Source organism: Carassius carassius, chromosome 20, assembly GCF_963082965.1.
Source record: "Carassius carassius chromosome 20, fCarCar2.1, whole genome shotgun sequence".
Classification (NCBI taxonomy): Eukaryota; Metazoa; Chordata; class Actinopteri; order Cypriniformes; family Cyprinidae; genus Carassius; species Carassius carassius.
Genome location: NC_081774.1, coordinates 31,880,569 through 31,901,459, shown reverse-complemented (window position 1 = coordinate 31,901,459; position 20,891 = coordinate 31,880,569). Strand labels below are relative to the sequence as shown.

Sequence of the window (20,891 nt, the reverse complement as noted above, 5' to 3'; positions counted from 1 at the left end):
CGCACTCCGCCTCGTTCCCTTTCTTGAGATGATTAGACCTTGGTTCCTTGGGCTCCATTCAGCCAGTGTGTATTTGTTTATACACTTCAAGCATCGCTTCCCTCAACATGAGGGGCTATTTGGTTGATTCTTGTGGTAGTTTAGCAGTGCTCCCCTTTTCCAAGAAGGCTTGCCTATGAGTGCGCTACTCTGAATTCGGAGTTCTCCTCTAATATAAGACTGAGTTCTCAGTTTTTTCCCCAGAGCGCTCCAGCATTATTTCCACAGATCGAGTTGATGACTCTCAAGCATTCTGTTTTGAGATGCACCATTCCATCTACAACCCGAATTCCGGAAAAGTTGGGACGTTTTTTAAATTTTAATAAAATGAAAACTAAAAGACTTTCAAATCACATGAGCCAATATTTTATTCACAATAGAACATAGATAACATAGCAAATGTTTAAACTGAGAAAGTTTACAATTTTATGCACAAAATGAGCTCATTTCAATTTTGATTTCTGCTACAGGTCTCAAAATAGTTGGGACGGGGCATGTTTACCATGGTGTAGCGTCTCCTTTTCTTTTCAAAACAGTTTGAAGACGTCTGGGCATTGAGGCTATGAGTTGCTGGAGTTTTGCTGTTGGAATTTGGTCCCATTCTTGCCTTATATAGATTTCCAGCTGCTGAAGAGTTCGTGGTCGTCTTTGACGTATTTTTCGTTTAATGATGCGCCAAATGTTCTCTATAGGTGAAAGATCTGGACTGCAGGCAGGCCAGGTTAGCACCCGGACTCTTCTACGACGAAGCCATGCTGTTGTTATAGCTGCAGTATGTGGTTTTGCATTGTCCTGCTGAAATAAACAAGGCCTTCCCTGAAATAGACGTTGTTTGGAGGGAAGCATATGTTGCTCTAAAACCTTTATATACCTTTCAGCATTCACAGAGCCTTCCAAAACATGCAAGCTGCCCATACCGTATGCACTTATGCACCCCCATACCATCAGAGATGCTGGCTTTTGAACTGAACGCTGTTAACATGCTGGAAGGTCTCCCTCCTCTTTAGCCCGGAGGACACGGCGTCCGTGATTTCCAACAAGAATGTCAAATTTGGACTCGTCTGACCATAAAACACTATTCCACTTTGAAATAGTCCATTTTAAATGAGCCTTGGCCCACAGGACACGACGGCGCTTCTGGACCATGTTCACATATGGCTTCCTTTTTGCATGATAGAGCTTTAGTTGGCATCTGCTGATGGCACGGCGGATTGTGTTTACCGACAGTGGTTTCTGAAAGTATTCCTGGGCCCATTTAGTAATGTCATTGACACAATCATGCCGATGAGTGATGCAGTGTCGTCTGAGAGCCCGAAGACCACGGGCATCCAATAAAGGTCTCCGGCCTTGTCCCTTACGCACAGAGATTTCTCCAGTTTCTCTGAATCTTTTGATGATGTTATGCACTGTAGATGATGAGATTTGCAAAGCCTTTGCAATTTGACGTTGAGGAACATTGTTTTTAAAGTTTTCCACAATTTTTTTACGCAGTCTTTCACAGATTGGAGAGCCTCTGCCCATCTTTACTTCTGAGAGACTCTGCTTCTCTAAGACAAAGCTTTTATAGCTAATCATGTTACAGACCTGATATCAATTAACTTAATTAATCACTAGATGTTCTCCCAGCTGAATCTTTTCAAAACTGCTTGCTTTTTTAGCCATTTGTTGCCCCCGTGCCAACTTTTTTGAGACCTGTAGCAGGCATTAAATTTTAAATGAGCTAATTAAGTGGATAAAAGTGTAAAATTTCTCAGTTTAAACATTTGCTACGTTATCTATGTTCTATTGTGAATAAAATAGTGGCTCGTGTGATTTGAAATTCCTTTAGTTTTCATTTTATTAAAATTAAAAAAACGTCCCAACTTTTCCGGAATTCGGGTTGTATGAGCTACTCTATCAGAGTGCCACGAGAGCCCATCCTTAGAACAGTATTTGAAAATCCATGCAGGGTGGAAAAACCTAAACAGGGTGTTGCTTCTAGGGATCTGTTGAGAAAGCCCCTCCAGCAAGCTTATGCGAAAGATAGCGGTAGCCCCTGTGTGACAGGCAAGACTTTATATAAAATGCTAGGTTCTAAGCCGTATCCCTTTAAAGGAATCTTTCCTGATTCCAAGCTTTCAGCTCTACCCTGGGCTGAGGCCCTAACGATTAAGTTGGGTATGTAGCTTAGGCCTTTGGCCGTAAGGGGTACTGTCACAGATAGATGTCTAAACTGGCTGTTCCTGTTTTTGGCTCTGAGAAAAGCCTGTTATTTTTGTTCTATATTTTTCAGTGAAGACAATTTGCTTTATTAAAGACTGTTAACTGCACCCCTCCCTGGTCTTCCATCGTTCTTACCCCATAACACTGAGCTCAGTTTAAATGGTATCTGTGCAATCATTTGTAATCAAGTCAACGATATCGCTGTAAATTAAGTGAGCCCAACTACTGTTCCCCATAGCGACCCCTAGAGAATGCAGTGTCTCCTTCCCTACTCAGGGAACCATGGTTACATTCGTTTTTGTTAAATGTGAGCCAAAATCATCACAATTAAAAGAACCAAAGACTTAAATTACTTCAGTCTGTGTGCATTGCATTTATTTAATGCACAAGTTTCACAATTTGAGTTATATTACTGAAATAAATTAACTTTTCCATGACATTCAATTTTTTTTTAGATGCACCTGTACGTTACATGAGTGCAAGCTCGAGCGATAAATTGCTGGCTGCAGTTCACTTAAAGGCCACCCGTGTCGCTAATAACAAGGGATTCTCAACTCTATACATAAGCTCTGACCAAATAAAAATAAAGTGCATATGATAAGCTTACATGAGATGAAGCTTCAGATTTCAGCTTCTTCAACAGAAAAGCATTTTTGTAATTCACTGAGTATGTCCTGAATATCATTCTGTGGACACCAAATATATGCAGTGCAGTCCTTTGTTTGGACACACGTCTGGTCATGGTATTTTTATGTTATAAAGGTACAAACAGTTCATATAATACATACTTCAGGTTGAACTATAATAAGCTGTTAGTGTCTTGGTGTTGGGCAACCCCTAGTACATAAACTGACATATATTCCCAATCTAATTTCATTAACTGTGCATATATTTTCCTCAATGTTGCTGCAAGGATGTTTTTCAAAGTGCAGTTTAGTTTCATTTTTCCAAATACTTCTTTTAATTCCTTTCTTTCATTTTAATATGCATTGCATTCCATTATCACATGCTGGACATCTGGACCTGTCTGTGACTCATGGTGAATGTATCATGGTAGGCAATATATCACATAGTTTTAGCCAGAGACACTTTGGGCTTTAAGCTACTTCATTAATAAATTACTCATTAATCTCTGTGTGTGTATGTGTATGTGTCTAATATAAAAAAAATAAAAAAAATAATATATATATATATATATATATTTACATTTACATTTACATTTATTCATTTAGCAGACGCTTTTATCCAAAGCGACTTACAGATGAGGACAGTGGAAGCAATCAAAAACAACAAAAAGAGCAATGATATATAAGTGCTATAACAAGTCTCAGTTAGGTTAACACAGTACACCTAGCATGGGATTTTAAATAATATAATAAATAAAAAGAAAACAGATAGAATAAAAAAAGAAAAGAGCAAGCTAGTGTTAGAGATCTTTACACAAATACACACACACATACAATTGCATAATAAATGAAAAGAAAATAGAATACCAAAAGATTAGATAAGTAGTTAGATTTGTTTAAAGAATAGAATTAGAATAGTGAGTGTTAAAGTTAGAGGGTCAAATAAAGATGGAAGTGTTTTAAGCCGATTCTTGAAGATGGCTAAGGACTCAGCTGTCCGGATTGAGTTGGGGAGGTCATTCATATATATATATAACTAAATAAATTATTTAAAACTTATATTATCTATTTAATTCGGCCTTTTTAGGTGCTTACTTATGCCACTGTGCCTCAGTTAGGAACAATAGAAATACACAATCTGGTCCTGCATATACATGTGCAGTCTTCAGATTTAATTAAAGACCAAATCATCAGCAAATTGTCATTCTCTGTCTTTGTTCTACGATGCATTGGTGTGATCTACAAAGCTTTTCTTACTGCCATTGCAACCTGTTTAATATCCGTGTTGTTATTTGAATTGAAATGCACACACACTGTTTAAAAACAAACGAACCAACAAATGGTCCAAGAGACTTTTAGTTGATGTCCATGTAGCTGTATGTGCTTATTTGTGAGTCTGCAGCACAAGCCTTCCACTGGATGGCAGCAGTCTACAATGTTTTATCTCTGTGGAGCCAAGGTTTGAGAGAAAGACCTCAAACTGTACCATATATGCAAACGTATGGTAAAAGCTAAACGTTTTATAAAATTCAAACCAGGAACCTAAACCTAGCTGTTAATAGTGCCATGCGTTAGTTAGTTTATCTACAGCAACATGGCATGACTGGCATGGAATTCAAAACTTCGATAACATACAAATAATATTTATCTCAGGTGTCTGTCTTTGTGTGTGTGTGTGTGTGCTTGTATGCTTGTATTTCTACCTGTTTGCCCTCAAGGTCGATATGTTTCAGCTCCCAGAAGCAGCGCATGGTCTCGACTCTCTCCAGATAGTGGAAAAAGGCCAGTTTGCCCAGAATGATGCCTTTAGGGCACCGATGCACAGCCTTCAGTCTGGCCCTTTTGACTCGAGGAGATTCGTCTGGAGTCTCTGTGTTTCTCAGCAGCTTCATGTCAGGCACTGGCCTCTCATGGCTTACTTTCTTTTCACAGCTAGATGTGTAAAACAAAGAGAAAATTAATTTGTACATCAATAAGATTCTTCTACAGAAAGTAACTGTGAAATATATTTCATTATTTAGCTTAGCAGTTGATACACATACAGTAATATCAACCTGGTCTGGTAATAAAACATACAAAATAACATAAGTAGGCCTACACACAAACATACAACATAAAGAAATTTGAAAGCAAACATAATTTATTATTTAACTTTTTCGTAGGCCCAGTTTTTGTTTTGCATGACTTTTGCAATTTGCTATTTAAAAACTCTTTTTTTTTATGCAGCTAAATATTTAACTGCGTCCTGTGACAAAGTTTATATTTATATACTTCTCTACTTGACATCTTAACCTTGTCATATGAAGTAGGCTAGCTGTGAGTTGCAAACTGTATGTGTTTGATTCATTAAAAATAATCGACTCATTAGAATCATTCCATCCGGGAATCGGTCTACACTTTTGCACTTTATGTTAACGGTTCATTAAAACGAATCGGTTCATAAGAACCGTTCAGTTATGAATCGATGTAGACTTCTGTTCTGTCGAATCTGTTTCTCGCTGTGGTGAACAAATAGTGCAGGAATCACTGTCAGGATATTTTAGGAAGTTTAACCGAAGGTCTGATTGATTCAGAAAGTTTTGGCTGCGGTTCAAAGTTCATGTGGAAGTTTGCTGTGTCAGTAAAGAAGAATATCGCGAGATTACAATACCCCCGCGTCATAAACTCTCGGAAGAGCGCTCTTTTTCTACATGTGGATAAATGTCAGTGAGAGCTTAGTGAATAAACACAGGAATAAAGCGCGACAATGTCGCAGAAAGTGTCAGACAGTGTTACAGTGAAGTGTCCGGTTTGCGCCGGTGACTTTGATCCAGACAGAATTAACGCGCACTTGGACGAGTGTTTACAGAGCGATGTTCATCAGCACACAGCAGCTCAAGATGAACCAGCAGGACCTCCGTCCAAAAAGGCCCGCACTAACACCCCAGACATCCCTCCAGCTGCTGCAGTGTTCTCCGTGTTTCATTCCAGAGCCAAAGCGAGCGATCAGAAACAGAGGAGCGAGTCAGAAACCCCTGCTCCAGGTCTGAGAGTGATGATGGAGAAACCCGAGTGTCCCGATGGAGCTGGCGCAAAAGCGCTGAGGCTGAACCATGACAAACCCCTGGCAGAAGTCTTGAGACCCAGCACTCTGGAGGAGTATTTCGGCCAGAACAAGCTGATCGGAGAGCAGACCCTGCTCAGATCCCTGCTGCAGTCTCAGGAGATCCCCTCTCTCATTCTCTGGGGGCCTCCGGGCTGTGGAAAGGTCTCTGGTTTGTAGCTGGTTCACTCTTGTGCACCAGATATACCTTCAAGTCTTCTATTAAGGGGTGTGTGATCAAACTCGTGTAGTTTGGTGAAAGATGAAAAGGGGTTACCAAGCATCAAAACAATAAAAAGTTAATCTAAAAGATGTCCCAAATGACATTAAGTGTAACGATAATTTATACCAAAAACTCTTGTCTGGCATATTTAGAGAGCACTAGAATCATTAGCCACTAGGTTTCTCAGCAAGACGTTTTTAATCACTTCTAATATAATAAAATGAGGTGTCATTGCATTATTTGAATATTTCAATACGCACAGGTCTGAAGAAGTTTTTTTTATTATTATTATTACATTAGTATATCTGTTAATATGACGTTGGAGCCATATTTCACGACATTTAGTTTTAGCAAGAGTTATTTGAAACATTCAAGTAGACAATTGAATTAAAAAAGCTTCTCGTTTAAATAAAACCACTTTTGATGTGGACACCAGAGTGTTAGTCTTTGGTCTTTGACCCAGTATCTCTTAAAGAAAACATGTTATAAACAGGATTTCAGCTTGATAATGTGTTTCAGAAGTATTTTATCGTGTTCCCAGAGACACCCGGTTTAGAATTAACACATTTGTGTAGTATGTTGATCGTTTACTTGAGTCCACATTTTCACAAGGATTTGACCTATGAAATCATGAAAACTTCATTTTAATAGCTTTATAATATACTATGGGAAGCATCGTGATGTCTTTCTAAACCTATATGGATTTATTTTGTTTTTTGTTTTGTCTTTTAAAAAGCCATTTTTCATAATTATGTTGTGTCATGCAGGTTTAGAACAGCCGAGTAAATGGTGGCAGAGTTTGAATTTTGGGTTGAGCTTAATATTTTACACCAGCCTGTACAGTATGAGTTTCTTTCTTCTGCTGAGCAGAAATGAAGAGATGTCATTTTTGGGTGAAATAAATGTTTGAATCTCAAATATTTAAACTTCCTTAAAAATAAATTAGGCCTTCCGTCCACACTAAATTAGCATTTCTTTCTCCAAAATGGTACATGCTTTCTGCATCGTGCATGTCATTGCTGTTCTATGCACTCTTCAAGTCCAGATTCTTTGGTTTTGGCTATAAACAGTATGGTTTATATATTTCCAGACTCTTAAAACACAGAGCCAGTGGTTCAGTATCATTCAGCTGCTGTAGACTAATAATTACAGTGTAATCTGACTCCAGTGCAACCTTTCCATTCCTAGTTTGAACTCAGTATTTTGACTAATAATAAATAAATTCTTTGTAGGTGGTAAGAGCCTATTTCAGTATCATTATTCAGATTAGATTCATTAATAATTGAGAAGTTACATACAGTAGTGGGAAGTCTTTGGTTTTGTTTGAGCTAGTTGGCCCAATTGTATGCTATTCTAAAGTGACTCGTTAAACCGTTTGAAAGGCTCAGATTAGCGGCTGACAGGTAATAATAATCCCTGAGGGTTAATTAGTGAACATGAATGTGCTATTTTTAAAAAGGCTGGACAGGATGATTTTCTTTACTGTACTGAAGTAATGAGAATGAACTGTCATGAAGATAATGGCACCGTGTGAAGAAACACATTGGTCCTACAAAAGGCTTTGGTTTTGCCTACAGTATGTAATTAATTGTTTTCTGAACTTCACATTCCTGGTTATCATCTTGCCTTCAGTGTTTGTATGGCAGATTTCTTCAGACTAGAAGCTTATGTAGTAGTGGACAGTGCAGACTGTGTTGTGTTAGTAGCCCATGATAATGATGACAGATTCAGAGCAGACCTTTCTGTATCAAGTGTCTGGTTTCACTTATTTATTTTGGTGTTTTATAGATTGTCAGATGGATTTACAGCAGAGCAGAGCAAATGTTGGCTGTCTGTTCCTTTCCTAAGGAGTTTGTGTCATTCTCACTATTTCAATTGAGTCTAGAAGTACGGCTTGTCAGGCGTGAGAAAATGTTAAAGACTTGTTTGTCTGCGTGTTGCTTACAGACCACTTTGGCCCATATTATCGCCAGTTCCATTAGGAAGAAAGGCACAGGACGTTTTGTGACGCTCTCTGCCACCAGTGCGTCCACCAGCGATGTGCGAGAGGTCATCAAACAGGCCCAGAATGAGCTCCGTCTGTTTAAGAGAAAGACCATTCTGTTCATCGATGAGATACATCGCTTTAACAAATCCCAGCAGGTCAGTTACATTACATTACAGGTACAGTACAGTCACATGAGATCAGTTTTATTTATTTATTTTTTTTTCCATATTTTAATAATCAAAAAGTATGTCTATTAAATAAATGCATAATAACAATTTTATTTACTTACCACTAGAAATTCTGTGTTGCATATTTTATTAATTTATTTATTTAGGTGTTCATATTATTAAGTCATAAAACATTAATTTATCTTTTAATCAAAACAGATAAAAAAAAACATATTATATTTTGGCAAACAAAGTTCTGCACAACTTTTAAAAATAAAAGGGAAAATGTGCTGTTATTACTTTTAAAAATATGTTTTAATGATTATATTATTGTTATTTTAACATTGTACCGTACAATTGTAACATTTCTGTCACAGTTTCTTCAACTTAAACCAAACTTTTATTTTGATGGGTTGCCGTAAAGACCTTTTATGTTTCATTGTATATGATATAAAGATGTTGTTCATGTATTTATGTCTGAAAACACAGCAAGCGTCACACATGCTTAAATAGTTCAAACCCCACATCTGTGCCATTCATTCACACTTTAGGAGTCTTTAAGAGAGACACAGGCATACTTTGGGTCTATTCATGCAAACATGGCATTCTGCAGACAATTCTGTATTTATTACTAGATTCTGTGATTCTGTCCATGAGTTCTGCATCATGGAAATCATAGAGCACTGGTACTGTACTTTGTGAAACATCTTGCTAGGACAGCTGTGTGAATGTGAGAAGAACAGACTTAAAATAATTAAATATATAATAATTAAAAAAGGCTGATTCAAAGACAAAAATTATGAGAAGTGGAAAAAGATCCTGTAGCATTTCAGATACAGAAACTGTGGAAAGTTAAAAATTTCAGACTTTTTACATTTGACTTGTGTCTCCAAATAGATTTTCCCTCCTCATGCTTTCCTATTTAGCCTGGATTTAAAGCACCTGAACCACATTTTGAATAAACCAAGAGACTTATATGTAAACTGGACTATATGTATACCGATTTATCACTCAGCCATAATGAAAATACACATAGCTTATTATTTGATGCATTAATTAGTTCTTCAAATCAACTATCCTGACTATTATGAGGCCAATAATGGATAATCGTGCTTTTTAGCTCACATATCAGTACAGATGTTGAATTTACTGTACCAGCGGGGCTAAAGTTAAAATATAACAATCATAATATATATATTATTAATATATATAATTATAATATAATCAATATATATAATTATCCATTGATGGCCATCAAAAGTGGCCTCATAATAGTCAGGATAGTTGATTTGAAGAACTAATTAATGCATCAAATAATAAGCTATGTGTATTTTTTTAATGGAGTAATAATTTATTCGTGTATCTGTACTCAATATTTGATTTGTGTACTTTATCCCACACTGGCAATAGAAGTGAGAATCTGTGAGTAGACAAATAAAATAAAATAAATTCACAATTCAAAGTTTATTAATATTATTATTATATTTCATACGTTTCACCGATGATTTTTACTATTTCAGAACCATTTGATTCACAATATGATTCATCTTAAATTGCTGGTTAATTCTGCATTCATATAAACCTTACTTTATCAATGAAAGCTTCAAATTCTGTCAATGAGTTTCAAACCAAATTGAAATCTTGACTTTTTAAATCTTGTATGTTAAATTCACTTGATTTTACTGATGTTATTTTTTTCTGTTTTATATTTTGTTTGAACAGCACTATGGTCAACCACTGCTGTGTTTATCGATGATTAATAAACACATTTAATGAAATGAACAAAATAATAACATGACATATATATTTACCTAATGTGTCTGAAGCAGGAAAATTAACTGAAAATACTAAGAGTTCTGCTTTAATCATTTAACCTATTTTGCTTTTCCAAGACACTGTCATCTTCTTTCCTGTAGAACGGACCCACCGTTGATATTTCTGCACTTTTTGGAGAGTATGGTATCTTCTCTTGTCCTCCCATGTCTCCTCTGTTCTTGTCTCAGGACACCTTCTTGCCTCACGTGGAGTGTGGGACGATCACTCTTATTGGCGCCACCACAGAGAACCCGTCCTTCCAGGTCAACAGTGCGCTACTGAGCCGCTGCAGGGTTCTGGTTCTGGAACGGCTGTCGGTGGAAGCGATGGGCTCGATCCTGCGCCGGGCTGTACACTTTCTGGGACTGCAGGTGTTGAAAGGGGATGCGGTGGAGCAGGACACTTCAGAGGTCTGCTCAGAGTAAGTGTCAGTCGTGCCCTTGTTATCACAGCGGGTCTGAGATGGCCCATCTTCTGACTTCACTGTCTCATTTTGATGAATTATTAGTGGTTTGGATTGGTAAGTAGGACAAACGGTTGTCTCGCAGCCCAGCCTCGAGTGGACCAGCTGTGAAGTGCTGCAGATCAGGTTTTAGGGCCCTCAGGAGTCATGGAAGCATCCGCTGTAAACACAAACGGTGTTGAGTTTCGCTGAACCGAACGCTCTTGTTGTTTTATGAGTTTTCTCAGTCTGAAGAACAGCCGGTGACTTACTGATGAGAATGAGACCGTGTTGAAAAATATAAATCTGTGGTGTTTTCAGCTGATGCTTGAACAAAATGTTGCCAAAAATTATTTGTATCGTGCATCACATCCGATAGATCACAGTAAGCTTTGTGTTCTGTTACTTCTGATATGAAACAAAGTCTCAGCTTTTAAAATCTTTTATTTGTATTACAAAAATTCAAAGAATAAATACAGCTTCGCTGCTGTTTAATGTGACATTATAGATTGCTATAGTTCTGTAGATCAAGCAGTACATGAAGCTAACATCTTTTCATCTTTACTACTAGTTATAACACGAAATGAACATGAATAAACATCAGAAGATATGTTTAAAGAAAAAAAACTTACTAAAATGAATCATGTCTCATGTAATCACTCAGTCAGTGAAACAGCTTGTGATCAGTAATCTCATGTAAAATGGCGTTTACCTCAGGAAAGCCATTTAATGTAAATATCTCAGTAGTTATTTAGAAACACAAACACTAGTCTTGGTCTCGTACAAGTCTCGGGTAGCCTAACACAGTACACATAGCAAGTTTTTTTTAATTAATTTTTGAATCTATATATATATATATATATATCTGTATATATATATATATATATATATATATTTATCTGTATATATAGATTAATAAAACCTTGCTACATGTACTGCTTTTAGGCTAATCTAGACTTGATTAACAGAGGTGTGATGTGTGTATTGTTTGACTCGTTAAATACACTGAACAAAATTATAAATGCAACACTTTTGTTTTTGCCCCCATATTTCATGAGCTGAACTCAAAGATCTAAGACTTTTTCAATGTGCACAAAAGGCCTATTCCTCTCCAATATTGTTCACAAATCTGTCTAAATCTGTGTTAGTGAGCACTTCTCTTTTGCCGAGATAATCCATCCGCCTCACAGAGGTGGCATATCAAGATGCTGATTAGACAGCATGATTATTGCACAGGTGTGCCTTAGGCAAGCCAAAATAAAACGCCACTCTAAATTGTGCAGCCCTAACCACAAGCAGTTCTGTCTTGGCAAGGTTGAGTTGAAGGTGATGGTCCATCATCCAGCAAGAAATGTCTGTTAGACAAGCTGAGATGCGAATAGCTACCGTCGGATCATCAGGATGGAATGAGAGGAAGAGTTGAGTGTCATCAGCATAGCAGTGGTATGAACAGCCATGTTTCTGAATGACAGAACCTAATGATGCCATGTAGACAGAGAAGAGAAGTGGTCCAAGAACTGAGCCCTGAGGCACCCCAGTAGTTAGATGTTGTGACTTGGACACCTCACCTCTCCAAGATACTTTGAAGGACCTATCTGATAGGTAAGACTCAAACCACTGAAGTGTGGTTCCTGAGATGCCTTTTGCCAGTAGGGTTGATAGGGGGATCTGGTGGTTAACTGTGTCAAAAGCAGCGGATAGATCAAGCAAGATAAGAAATGAAGAGTTTGATTCTGCTCTTGCCAGTGTTAGGACTTCAAAAACTGAGAGCAAGGCAGTCTCAGTAAAATGTCCACTTCTGAAACCAGACTGGTTGCTGTCAAGGAGGTTGTTCTGTGTGAGAAAGGCAGAGACTTGGTTGAACACAATTTGTTCAGGTGTTTTTGCAATGAAAGGAAGAAGGCAAACCAGTCTGTATTTCACTAAAAGAGATGGGTTAAGAGTGAGTTTCTTAAGCTGTGGGGTTATACGAGTCTATTTAAATACTGAGGGGAAAACACCAGTGTGAAGGGATGTGTTAATGATGTGAGTGAGTGCAGGTACAACTGCAGGAGAAATGGCTTGAAAGAGATGAGATGGAATTGGATCAAGTGCACAAGTAGTAGGACAATTGGAAAGGATGAGTTTAAAGATTTCTGCATCAGAGAGTTGAGAGAAGGATGTGAATGAGTGTATGTTTGCTGGTAAGATATGTTTAACAAATTGTGGTGTGGAAAATTGTGCACTGATGGTTGTAATTTTATTACTGAAGAATGTGGAATAGTCATCAGCTGTTAAGAGTTGATGCAGGAGGGGTAGGAGGAGGACAAAGGAGAGAGAAAAATGTTTAAAGAGCATGTAAGAGTTACACAAATTGTTAATTTTGTTGTGATAGTATGTTCTTTTAGCAGTGAAGACATTAGCAGAGAAGGAAGAGAGGAGTGATCGATACACTTTTAGGTCAGTAGCATTTTTTTTATTTGCGCTATAATCTTTCAGCAGCTATGAGCTTAGAACGATGCTCGCGGAGAACATCAGATAGCCAAGGGGCAGAAGGAGTGGTATGAGCTGGCCTGGAAGACAAGAGGCAGACAGTTAATATCTTATATATTATATAATACATTTTTTATATTTTATTATTTTTTATTATTATCATTTATTATAATATGAGAGGCACCACTAGTGCAGAAATAGACAAGTATAATCTAAAGATGTAATGTATAAATGTACTTATTATTTTATGACAGCTATATAGTATATGCAGTATACCGTAGCTATCAGCGTACTGATTGATCGTCTTGTTTTTTTTTTTTTGAAAAATGTAAATGTTTAATCAAAACCATAGAAGGCTTGAGTTTTTCTTTTTTTTTTTTTACCGAAATTTTTAACTGTCGCCATAAATTTACATAATTTAACATTCAACATACTGTACAACATTCAACATAATTCCATTCAAGTTGGCTGTAACCTTGTATGCCAGGTCAGATTTTTATTTATTGTTCGCTTTCATTTATGGAAGCTGCCATAAATGTGTAAGATAAGAGCCGTGCCCCAGTTAAACATTATCGTGTCCCAGTTCAACTTTAGGGCAGAGATTCAAATTCTCTCAAAGTGTCCATTTCACTCCGCCAATATTTTATGATGGAAATGTCATAACTGTCTACAAGAAACCAGCGCAGCAGTTCACGAATGATCTGGTGTGATTTGGGATGGTATGATTGGTCTGTGGTCCATTGACACTCTACCTGGCCCTGCAATGCTAAATCTGGTTTAAATGAATAAAACCGATTGTAGTGGGGTATGAAGTGAGGCCCTTTTTTCACCCGTTCTTTTTTTTTTTTTTTTTGGAAAGAAAAACATTAAAGGGTTCATGAAGTTGATAATCAAAATGCTCCTGATATGTACACATATACGTAAGCGGTTACTCTACAAAAAAAAAAAAAAAACTGCAAATTTCATTTGATCTGGAATTGACTGATTACATGTAATCTGGATTACATAATCAGTACTTGTAATATATTACATTTTAGAATGTACATAATTAGATTAATGTTGACATATTATTCACACTATGGCAGTGAATCGTTCAAAATGTCTGTTCCCTCAGTAGTAGTTGATTCTGGAAACCTGGACATATTTTTTTGCTATTTTATTTTATTTTGTTTTATTTATTTATTTTTAAGGTCTGTATAATGTCATTGCTGTTTTCACGTTTATTATAGTTTGTTCATGTAATGCAGGGATTCCCAAACATTTTTGTCAGCCGAACCCTTTTGAGTTATTTATTTGTTTGAAATATCTCTGAGGACGATCACAGTTTATAACACAGTTGCATATTTACAGTTCAGTAACGTTTAATGGTCACACTGACATGCCGGTCAACAAATTCAAAATTTTTAGTGTTTAAGTGTTTAAATAATGTATTTTACATGATTATGATTGAATAAATATTAGTTTTTTATCAACTCACAAACCCACTGCCCAGTTTGGAAAATCCTGGTTTAATGTAATGTGATGTTGATATAAAACATATTTTGCTTCCCTTTGCTTTTTTTATATAAGTATGTCATGTTTACTGGTAAGTTTGAAACAAGGATGTATGTAAAATAATAAATTCTAAATACAGGTGCATCTCAGTTAATTAGAATGTCATGGAAAAGTTCATTTTTTTCAGTAATTCAACTCAAGTTGTGAAACTCATGCATTAAATAAATTGAATGCACACAGACTGATGTAGATTAAGTTTTTGGTTGAACATTTTTATTGTATTGTTGGCCTTCTGGAAAGTATGTTAATTTACTGTACATGTACTCAGTACTTGGTAGGGTCTCCTTTTGCTTTAATTACTACCTCATTTCAACGTGGCATGGAGGTGATCAGTTTGTGGTGCTGCTGAGGTGGTATGGAAGCCCAGGTTTCTTTGACAGTGGCCTTCAGCTCATCTGCATTGTTTGGTCTCTTGTTTCTCATTTAACTCTTGACAATAGCCCATATATTCTCTCTGGGGGTTCAGGTCTGGTGAGTTTGCTGGCCAGTCAAGCACACCACATTTAACCAACTTTTGGTGCTTTTGGCAGTGTGGGTAGGTGCCAAATACTGCTGGAAAATGAAATCAGCATCTTCAAAAAGCTGGTCAGCAGAAGGAAGCATGAAGTGTCAAAATGTCTTGGTAAACGGGTGCAGTGACTTTGGTTTTCATAAACACAATGGACCAACACCAGTAAAAGACATTACACCCCAAATAATCACAGACTGTGGAAACTTCACACTGGACTTCAAGCAACTTGGTCTATGAGCTTCTCCACCCTTCCTCCAGACTCTAGGACCTTGGTTTCCAAATGAAATTCAAAACTTGCTCTCCTCTGAAAAGAGGACTTTGGACCACTGGGTAACAGTTCAGTTCTTCTCCTCCTTATCCCAGGTAAGACGCCTCTGACGTTGTCTGTGGTTCAGCAAATTCCTTGACACGTCTGTGTGTGGTGGCTCTTGATGCCTTGACCCCAGCCTCAGTCCATTCCTTGTGAAGTTCTCTCAAATTCTTGAATTGATTTTGCTTGACAATCCTCATAAGGCTGCAGTTGTCTCATTGGTTGTGCATCTTTTTCTTCCACACTTTTTCCTTCCAGTCAACTTTCTGTTAACATGCTTGGATACAGCACTCTGTAAACAGCCAGCTTCTTTGGCAGTGAATGTTTGTGGCTTCCCCTCCTTGTGAAGGAGGTCAATGATTGTCTTCTGGACAACTGTCAGATCAGCAGTCTTCTCCATGATTGTGTAGCCTAGTGAACCAAACTGAGAGACCATTTTGAAGGTTCAGGAAACCTTTGCAGGTGTTTTGTGTTGATTAGTTGATTGGCATGTCACCATATTCTAACTTGAGATAATTGGTAGGTTTTTGGTAAATGTGAGCCAAAATCATCACAGTTAAAAGAACCAAAGACTTAAACTAATTCAGTCTGTGTGCATTGAACTTTTTTAATACACAAGTTTCACAATTTGATTTGAATTACTGAAATAAATGAACTTTTCCACAACATTCTAATTTATTGAGATGTACCTGTATATACTTTATTTATATTGTACATGTCTTGATTATTTAGTGTATTTCTTAACATAAGAGAGTCTGGTTGGTTGAGCAGGCCTGAGCTCTGTGTGCTGTCTGTTTAGATCTCAGGTGTGTATCGAGCAGAAGGCGCTGGACACGGTGGCACACCTGTGTGACGGAGACGCTCGAGTCGCTCTCAACGGTCTGCAGCTGGCGGTGCAGGCATGTGTGGCACAGGTGCGCACCGCTTCACCCAAACCCCACGCCGGCCCGCAGCCAATAACAGTCTGTGAGCAGCACATCAAAGAAGGTCTTCAGAGATCCCACATCCTTTATGATAAAGCAGGTGTGTCCTGTTTGTACTCAAGTCATCAGTTTGTTTCATAAAGTACAGTTATTGTGACTCACCTGTAACAAAAGATGACCTGAAACAAACAAACAGATCCACCGAATTCAAGTCTGGCCACTGAACAAGCTCTATGGGACTTTTAAAACATTTCTAGTGACGTGACATTCAGCCAAGTATGGTGACCCATACTCAGAATTTGTGCTCTGCATTTAACCCATCCATAGTGCACACACACAGAGCAGTGAACACACACAATGTGAACACACTCCCAGAGCAGTGGGCAGCCATTTATGCTGCGGCGCCCGGGGAGCAGTTGGGGGTTCAGTGCCTTGCTCAAGGGCACCTAAGTCATGGTATTGATGGTCCGAGATTCGAACCCACAACCCTAGGGTTAGGAGTCAAACTCTCAGGCCACGACTTCCCTTAAATTTGAGTACATTTGCAATCTGATTGTGGTATAGCTCTTAGGGTCTTGAATTTGTGCTGGTTGGATGTTTTTAGCATTTAGTATTTTGACATAAATTTACATGCATAATTGCAAAATGTTAATTTGAACAAAATAAGGGATTGCATGTTAAAATTGCATGTTATTGTTTAATACAGTCAGGAATAAGCTATTACACATACTGTAACATATGTTTATATATTCTCCACAAGACAAAATAATAACTGAATTTATAAAAATGACCCCGCTCAAAAGTTTACATACCCTTAAATCTTAATACTGTGTGTCGTTTCCTGGATGACTGTTTTTATTATATGTGATGATAGTTCATGAGTCCCTCGTTGGTCTCGAGCAGTTAAACTATCTGCAAAAAATTTGAACCCTTTCCTAAAAATGACTGTATGATTTTGAGATCCATCTTTTTATAGTGAGAACAACTAAGGGTCTCAAACACAACTGTTACAAAAGGTGAAAAAAGGTGCTCAAGAAGGCCACACAATGTGAGTTATTCAATGAAAAAAAAAAAAAAAAGCGTTAACATTTTTGAGGTAAGCTGCTGCAATTCTTTGCCACTGTAAACACTCGCAAGATGCTGGTGAAAACTATACATCAAGATGCAAGTAAAAACACCAATGTGTTTTTTGTTAAATGCGTAGAAAATGTATTGTGTAATGCTCTTGTGCCATACTATGTCACATCTACAGTATTTCAACAGTTAGTTTGGATTGTAAAATCTGACGTGTGTATGCCGCACACAGGTGAGGAGCACTATAACTGTATCTCAGCCCTTCACAAGTCAATGCGAGGCTCCGAGCCCAACGCTGCCCTCTACTGGCTGGCCAGAATGCTGGAGGGTGGTGAAGACCCGCTGTATGTGGCCCGCAGACTCGTCCGCTTCGCCAGCGAGGATATCGGTAAGCAGACGCTCCTTTTCAACTCAACTTATTATTAGAGTTACAGGGAAACTGTTCAACCTTTCCCCAGAACCACTGTTTTACTACAATAGAAACTTCATGATTAGTGTATAATCGCAAAGTGAGCGTCTTGACAGACTAGATGTGTTGTGGACTCTCCTGAAGGTCTGGCAGACCCAGCGGCGCTCACTCAAGCCGTATCAGCGTTTCAGGCCTGTCACTTCATGGGCATGCCTGAGTGTGAGGTACCACACACACACACAGACACATTATTATTTTAATTTATTTTACATTTTCTTACCCTGTAGAAATGCTTTATGAATACTGATATGGTATGAAGAAAACAAGATAAAAAAAAAAAAGTGTATGAATATTTATTGAGTAATCCAGGGGGGAAATTACTTAAAAAATGGGAGCTTAATTATTTTATTTTGATACATTGTTTTGATAAAAGGAAACAAAAAACATTTCTAGTTTCAGCTCCAGACATTCAGAATGCAAAGTGACATGCAGTATTGTTTAAAGTAATAGCAGTACAATGTGACTAACCAGAATAATCCAGGTTTTTAGTATATTTTTTATTGCTACGTGGCAAACACCATAGTAGGAGAAACATGCCCATATCATGATGCTTGCACCACCATGCTTCACTGTCTTCACTGTGTACTGTGGCGTCTCACAAACTGTCTGTGGCCCTTGGACCCAAAAAGAACCATTTTACTCTCATCAGTCCACAAAATGTTCCTCCATTTCTCTTTAGGCCAGTTGATGTGTTCTTTGGCAAATTGTAACCTCTTCTGCACATGCCTTTTTTTTAACAGAGGGACTTCATGGGGGATTCTTGAAAATAGATTAGCTTCACACAGACATCTTCTAACTGTCACAGTACTTACAGGAAACTCCAGACTGTGTTTGATCATCCTGGAGCTGATCATTGGCTGAGCCTTTGCCATTCTCGATCCATTTTGATGGTTGTCTTCCGTTTTCTTCCACATCTCTCTTGTTTGGTCTCCATTTTAAGGCATTGGAGATCATTTTAGCTAAAGAGCCTATCATTTTTTGCACCTCTTTATAGGTTTTCCCCTCTCCAATCAACGTTTTAATCAAAGTACGCGGTTCTTCTGAACAATATCTTGAATGACCCATTTTCCTCAGGCTTTCAAATGCATCTTCAACAAGTGCTGGCTTCATCCTTAGATGGGACCACCTGATTCGCACCTGTTTTTTTTTTTTTTCACAAAATTGATGACCTCAGTGATTGAATGCCACACTGCTATTTTTTTTAACACACCCCTTTCAACTAATTGTCCAATTGCACAGCCTTAAGAGCGTTCATGTCATGAATGCTGGGTCTTGTTTGTTTTCTGAGAATCTACTGCACCTACTGGTAACTTGTTTGCCACGTAGCAATAAAAAATATACTGAAAAACTGGATTATTCTGGTTAGTCACATTGTACTGCTATTATTTTTAACAATACTGTACATTTGGTTTTTGACCACTGAAAATGTGTACTCATGGAGCCATATTGAGTCCCTGAAATCTCTGGAAATTAATCATGCAGGGCCTTAAAAATAAACACTTAACACTTTAGTGCCAATTTAGGACCAATTCTCACTATTAACCAGTTGCTTATTAGCATGCCTATTATTAAAATATTTGCTGTTTATAAGTGCTTATAAAGCACATATTCTGCATGACCATATTCTACACCCCTAATCATACCCAATACTTCATCACTACCTTACTATTAATAAACAGCAAATTAAGAGACCCATTGTGCCAATCTCTGGGTGAAAATAAGACCATCTTTCTAAACTCATTTTGACCCTCCTCTACAAAATAGTGGATTATACATAAAATATTAATCCATGGCATTTAATAGTTTTGCCTTTCATCACTATTCATGTTAGTCTTCTTCAAAATAAAAACATTAACAAAACCAAAATTTTATCATGGGAGATTTGCCTTTGTAATCCGCTTCCAGCTCTATAAACTTCATTAAGGTTTAGTTACTTGTTCTAGTTGTTACCCTGCTCTTCCTCACTAGCGTTGATCTTCATTCTCTCCTACATCTCTTCTCAAATTATTTGAGGTCATTCTGGCGCAGTGTGTGGTTTATATGGCCCGAGCGCCCAAGTCTGTGGAGGTGTACAAGGCCTATAACAACGTCAAGTCCTGTCTGAGGAGTCATCAGGGTCCGTTACCGGCCGTTCCCCTCCACCTGCGCAACGCTCCCACCAAACTGATGAAGAATCTGGGCTACGCCAAAGGATACAAATACAACCCAGACTACAGCGGACCGGTGGAGCAATCATATCTTCCTGAGGAACTGCACGGTGTTAACTTCTTCACCTGGACGCCCCCCAAACTATGACTGATTGTCTTTCTAAGTTTGGAGTTCTGCTGTTGTCTTTATCGCTGTTGCTGTATCTTATACTTATTACAGTTAGATTTCATGCCTTTGGTCCATATTGTGAATGAATAAATATGCATTTGCTTATATTATATGTTTTATGTACAACATGAAGATTGCAGCAACTGATTTCCATTTTTATCTCAGGTAAGTAAGAAATGAATACATAGAAACAATGAGATTGTACTTTTAAGTGCAAAAAATCCCTGATTTGAATACGAGTGATTTGGCTTTATTCCCAAATAAACACACACAAATATACATTGGCATTTATATTAGTTTAGCTTCCTCTTCCTTTGGTTTCCTCTTATAATCAAACTAGAGGTCACTCGGTTGAATATTTATCTTGAGTTGCATCCCTGACAATTCATGTTTCAGCTCCATTTAATGTTTGCATTGTTGTTTTACACTCTTATCTACAAGCAAGCAATAATTTTGTTTATCAGCACATGCTTTACTAGAATCTTTTTTTTCTGCACTGAAGATGTTGCACTTACAAATCATTAGGTCAATGTAATTTTCACCAGTAATTAAAGGGATCGTTCATCCAAATATGTAAATATGTTGTTGTTTATTAACCGTCATGTCATTCAAAAGCAGTATGATGTGTGTTTTTTTTTTGATGATGGTCAAGTTGATCAGGGCATCTAGAATTGATGGC

At 37.7% G+C, this 20,891-nt stretch overlaps 1 protein-coding gene across 1 annotated transcript; it reads left to right on the top strand.

Moving 5' to 3' along the window:
- Positions 1-5,360: 5,360 nt before the first annotated feature.
- wrnip1 (WRN helicase interacting protein 1) lies at positions 5,361-20,446 on the top strand. Its single transcript, XM_059502559.1, has 7 exons — positions 5,361-6,114; positions 8,120-8,314; positions 10,330-10,562; positions 16,230-16,453; positions 17,660-17,815; positions 17,981-18,060; positions 19,910-20,446. The coding sequence occupies exons 1-7, from the start codon at positions 5,614-5,616 to the stop codon at positions 20,189-20,191; spliced, it is 1,671 nt and encodes a 556-aa protein (XP_059358542.1). The 5' UTR covers positions 5,361-5,613; the 3' UTR covers positions 20,192-20,446.
- Positions 20,447-20,891: the final 445 nt, after the last annotated feature.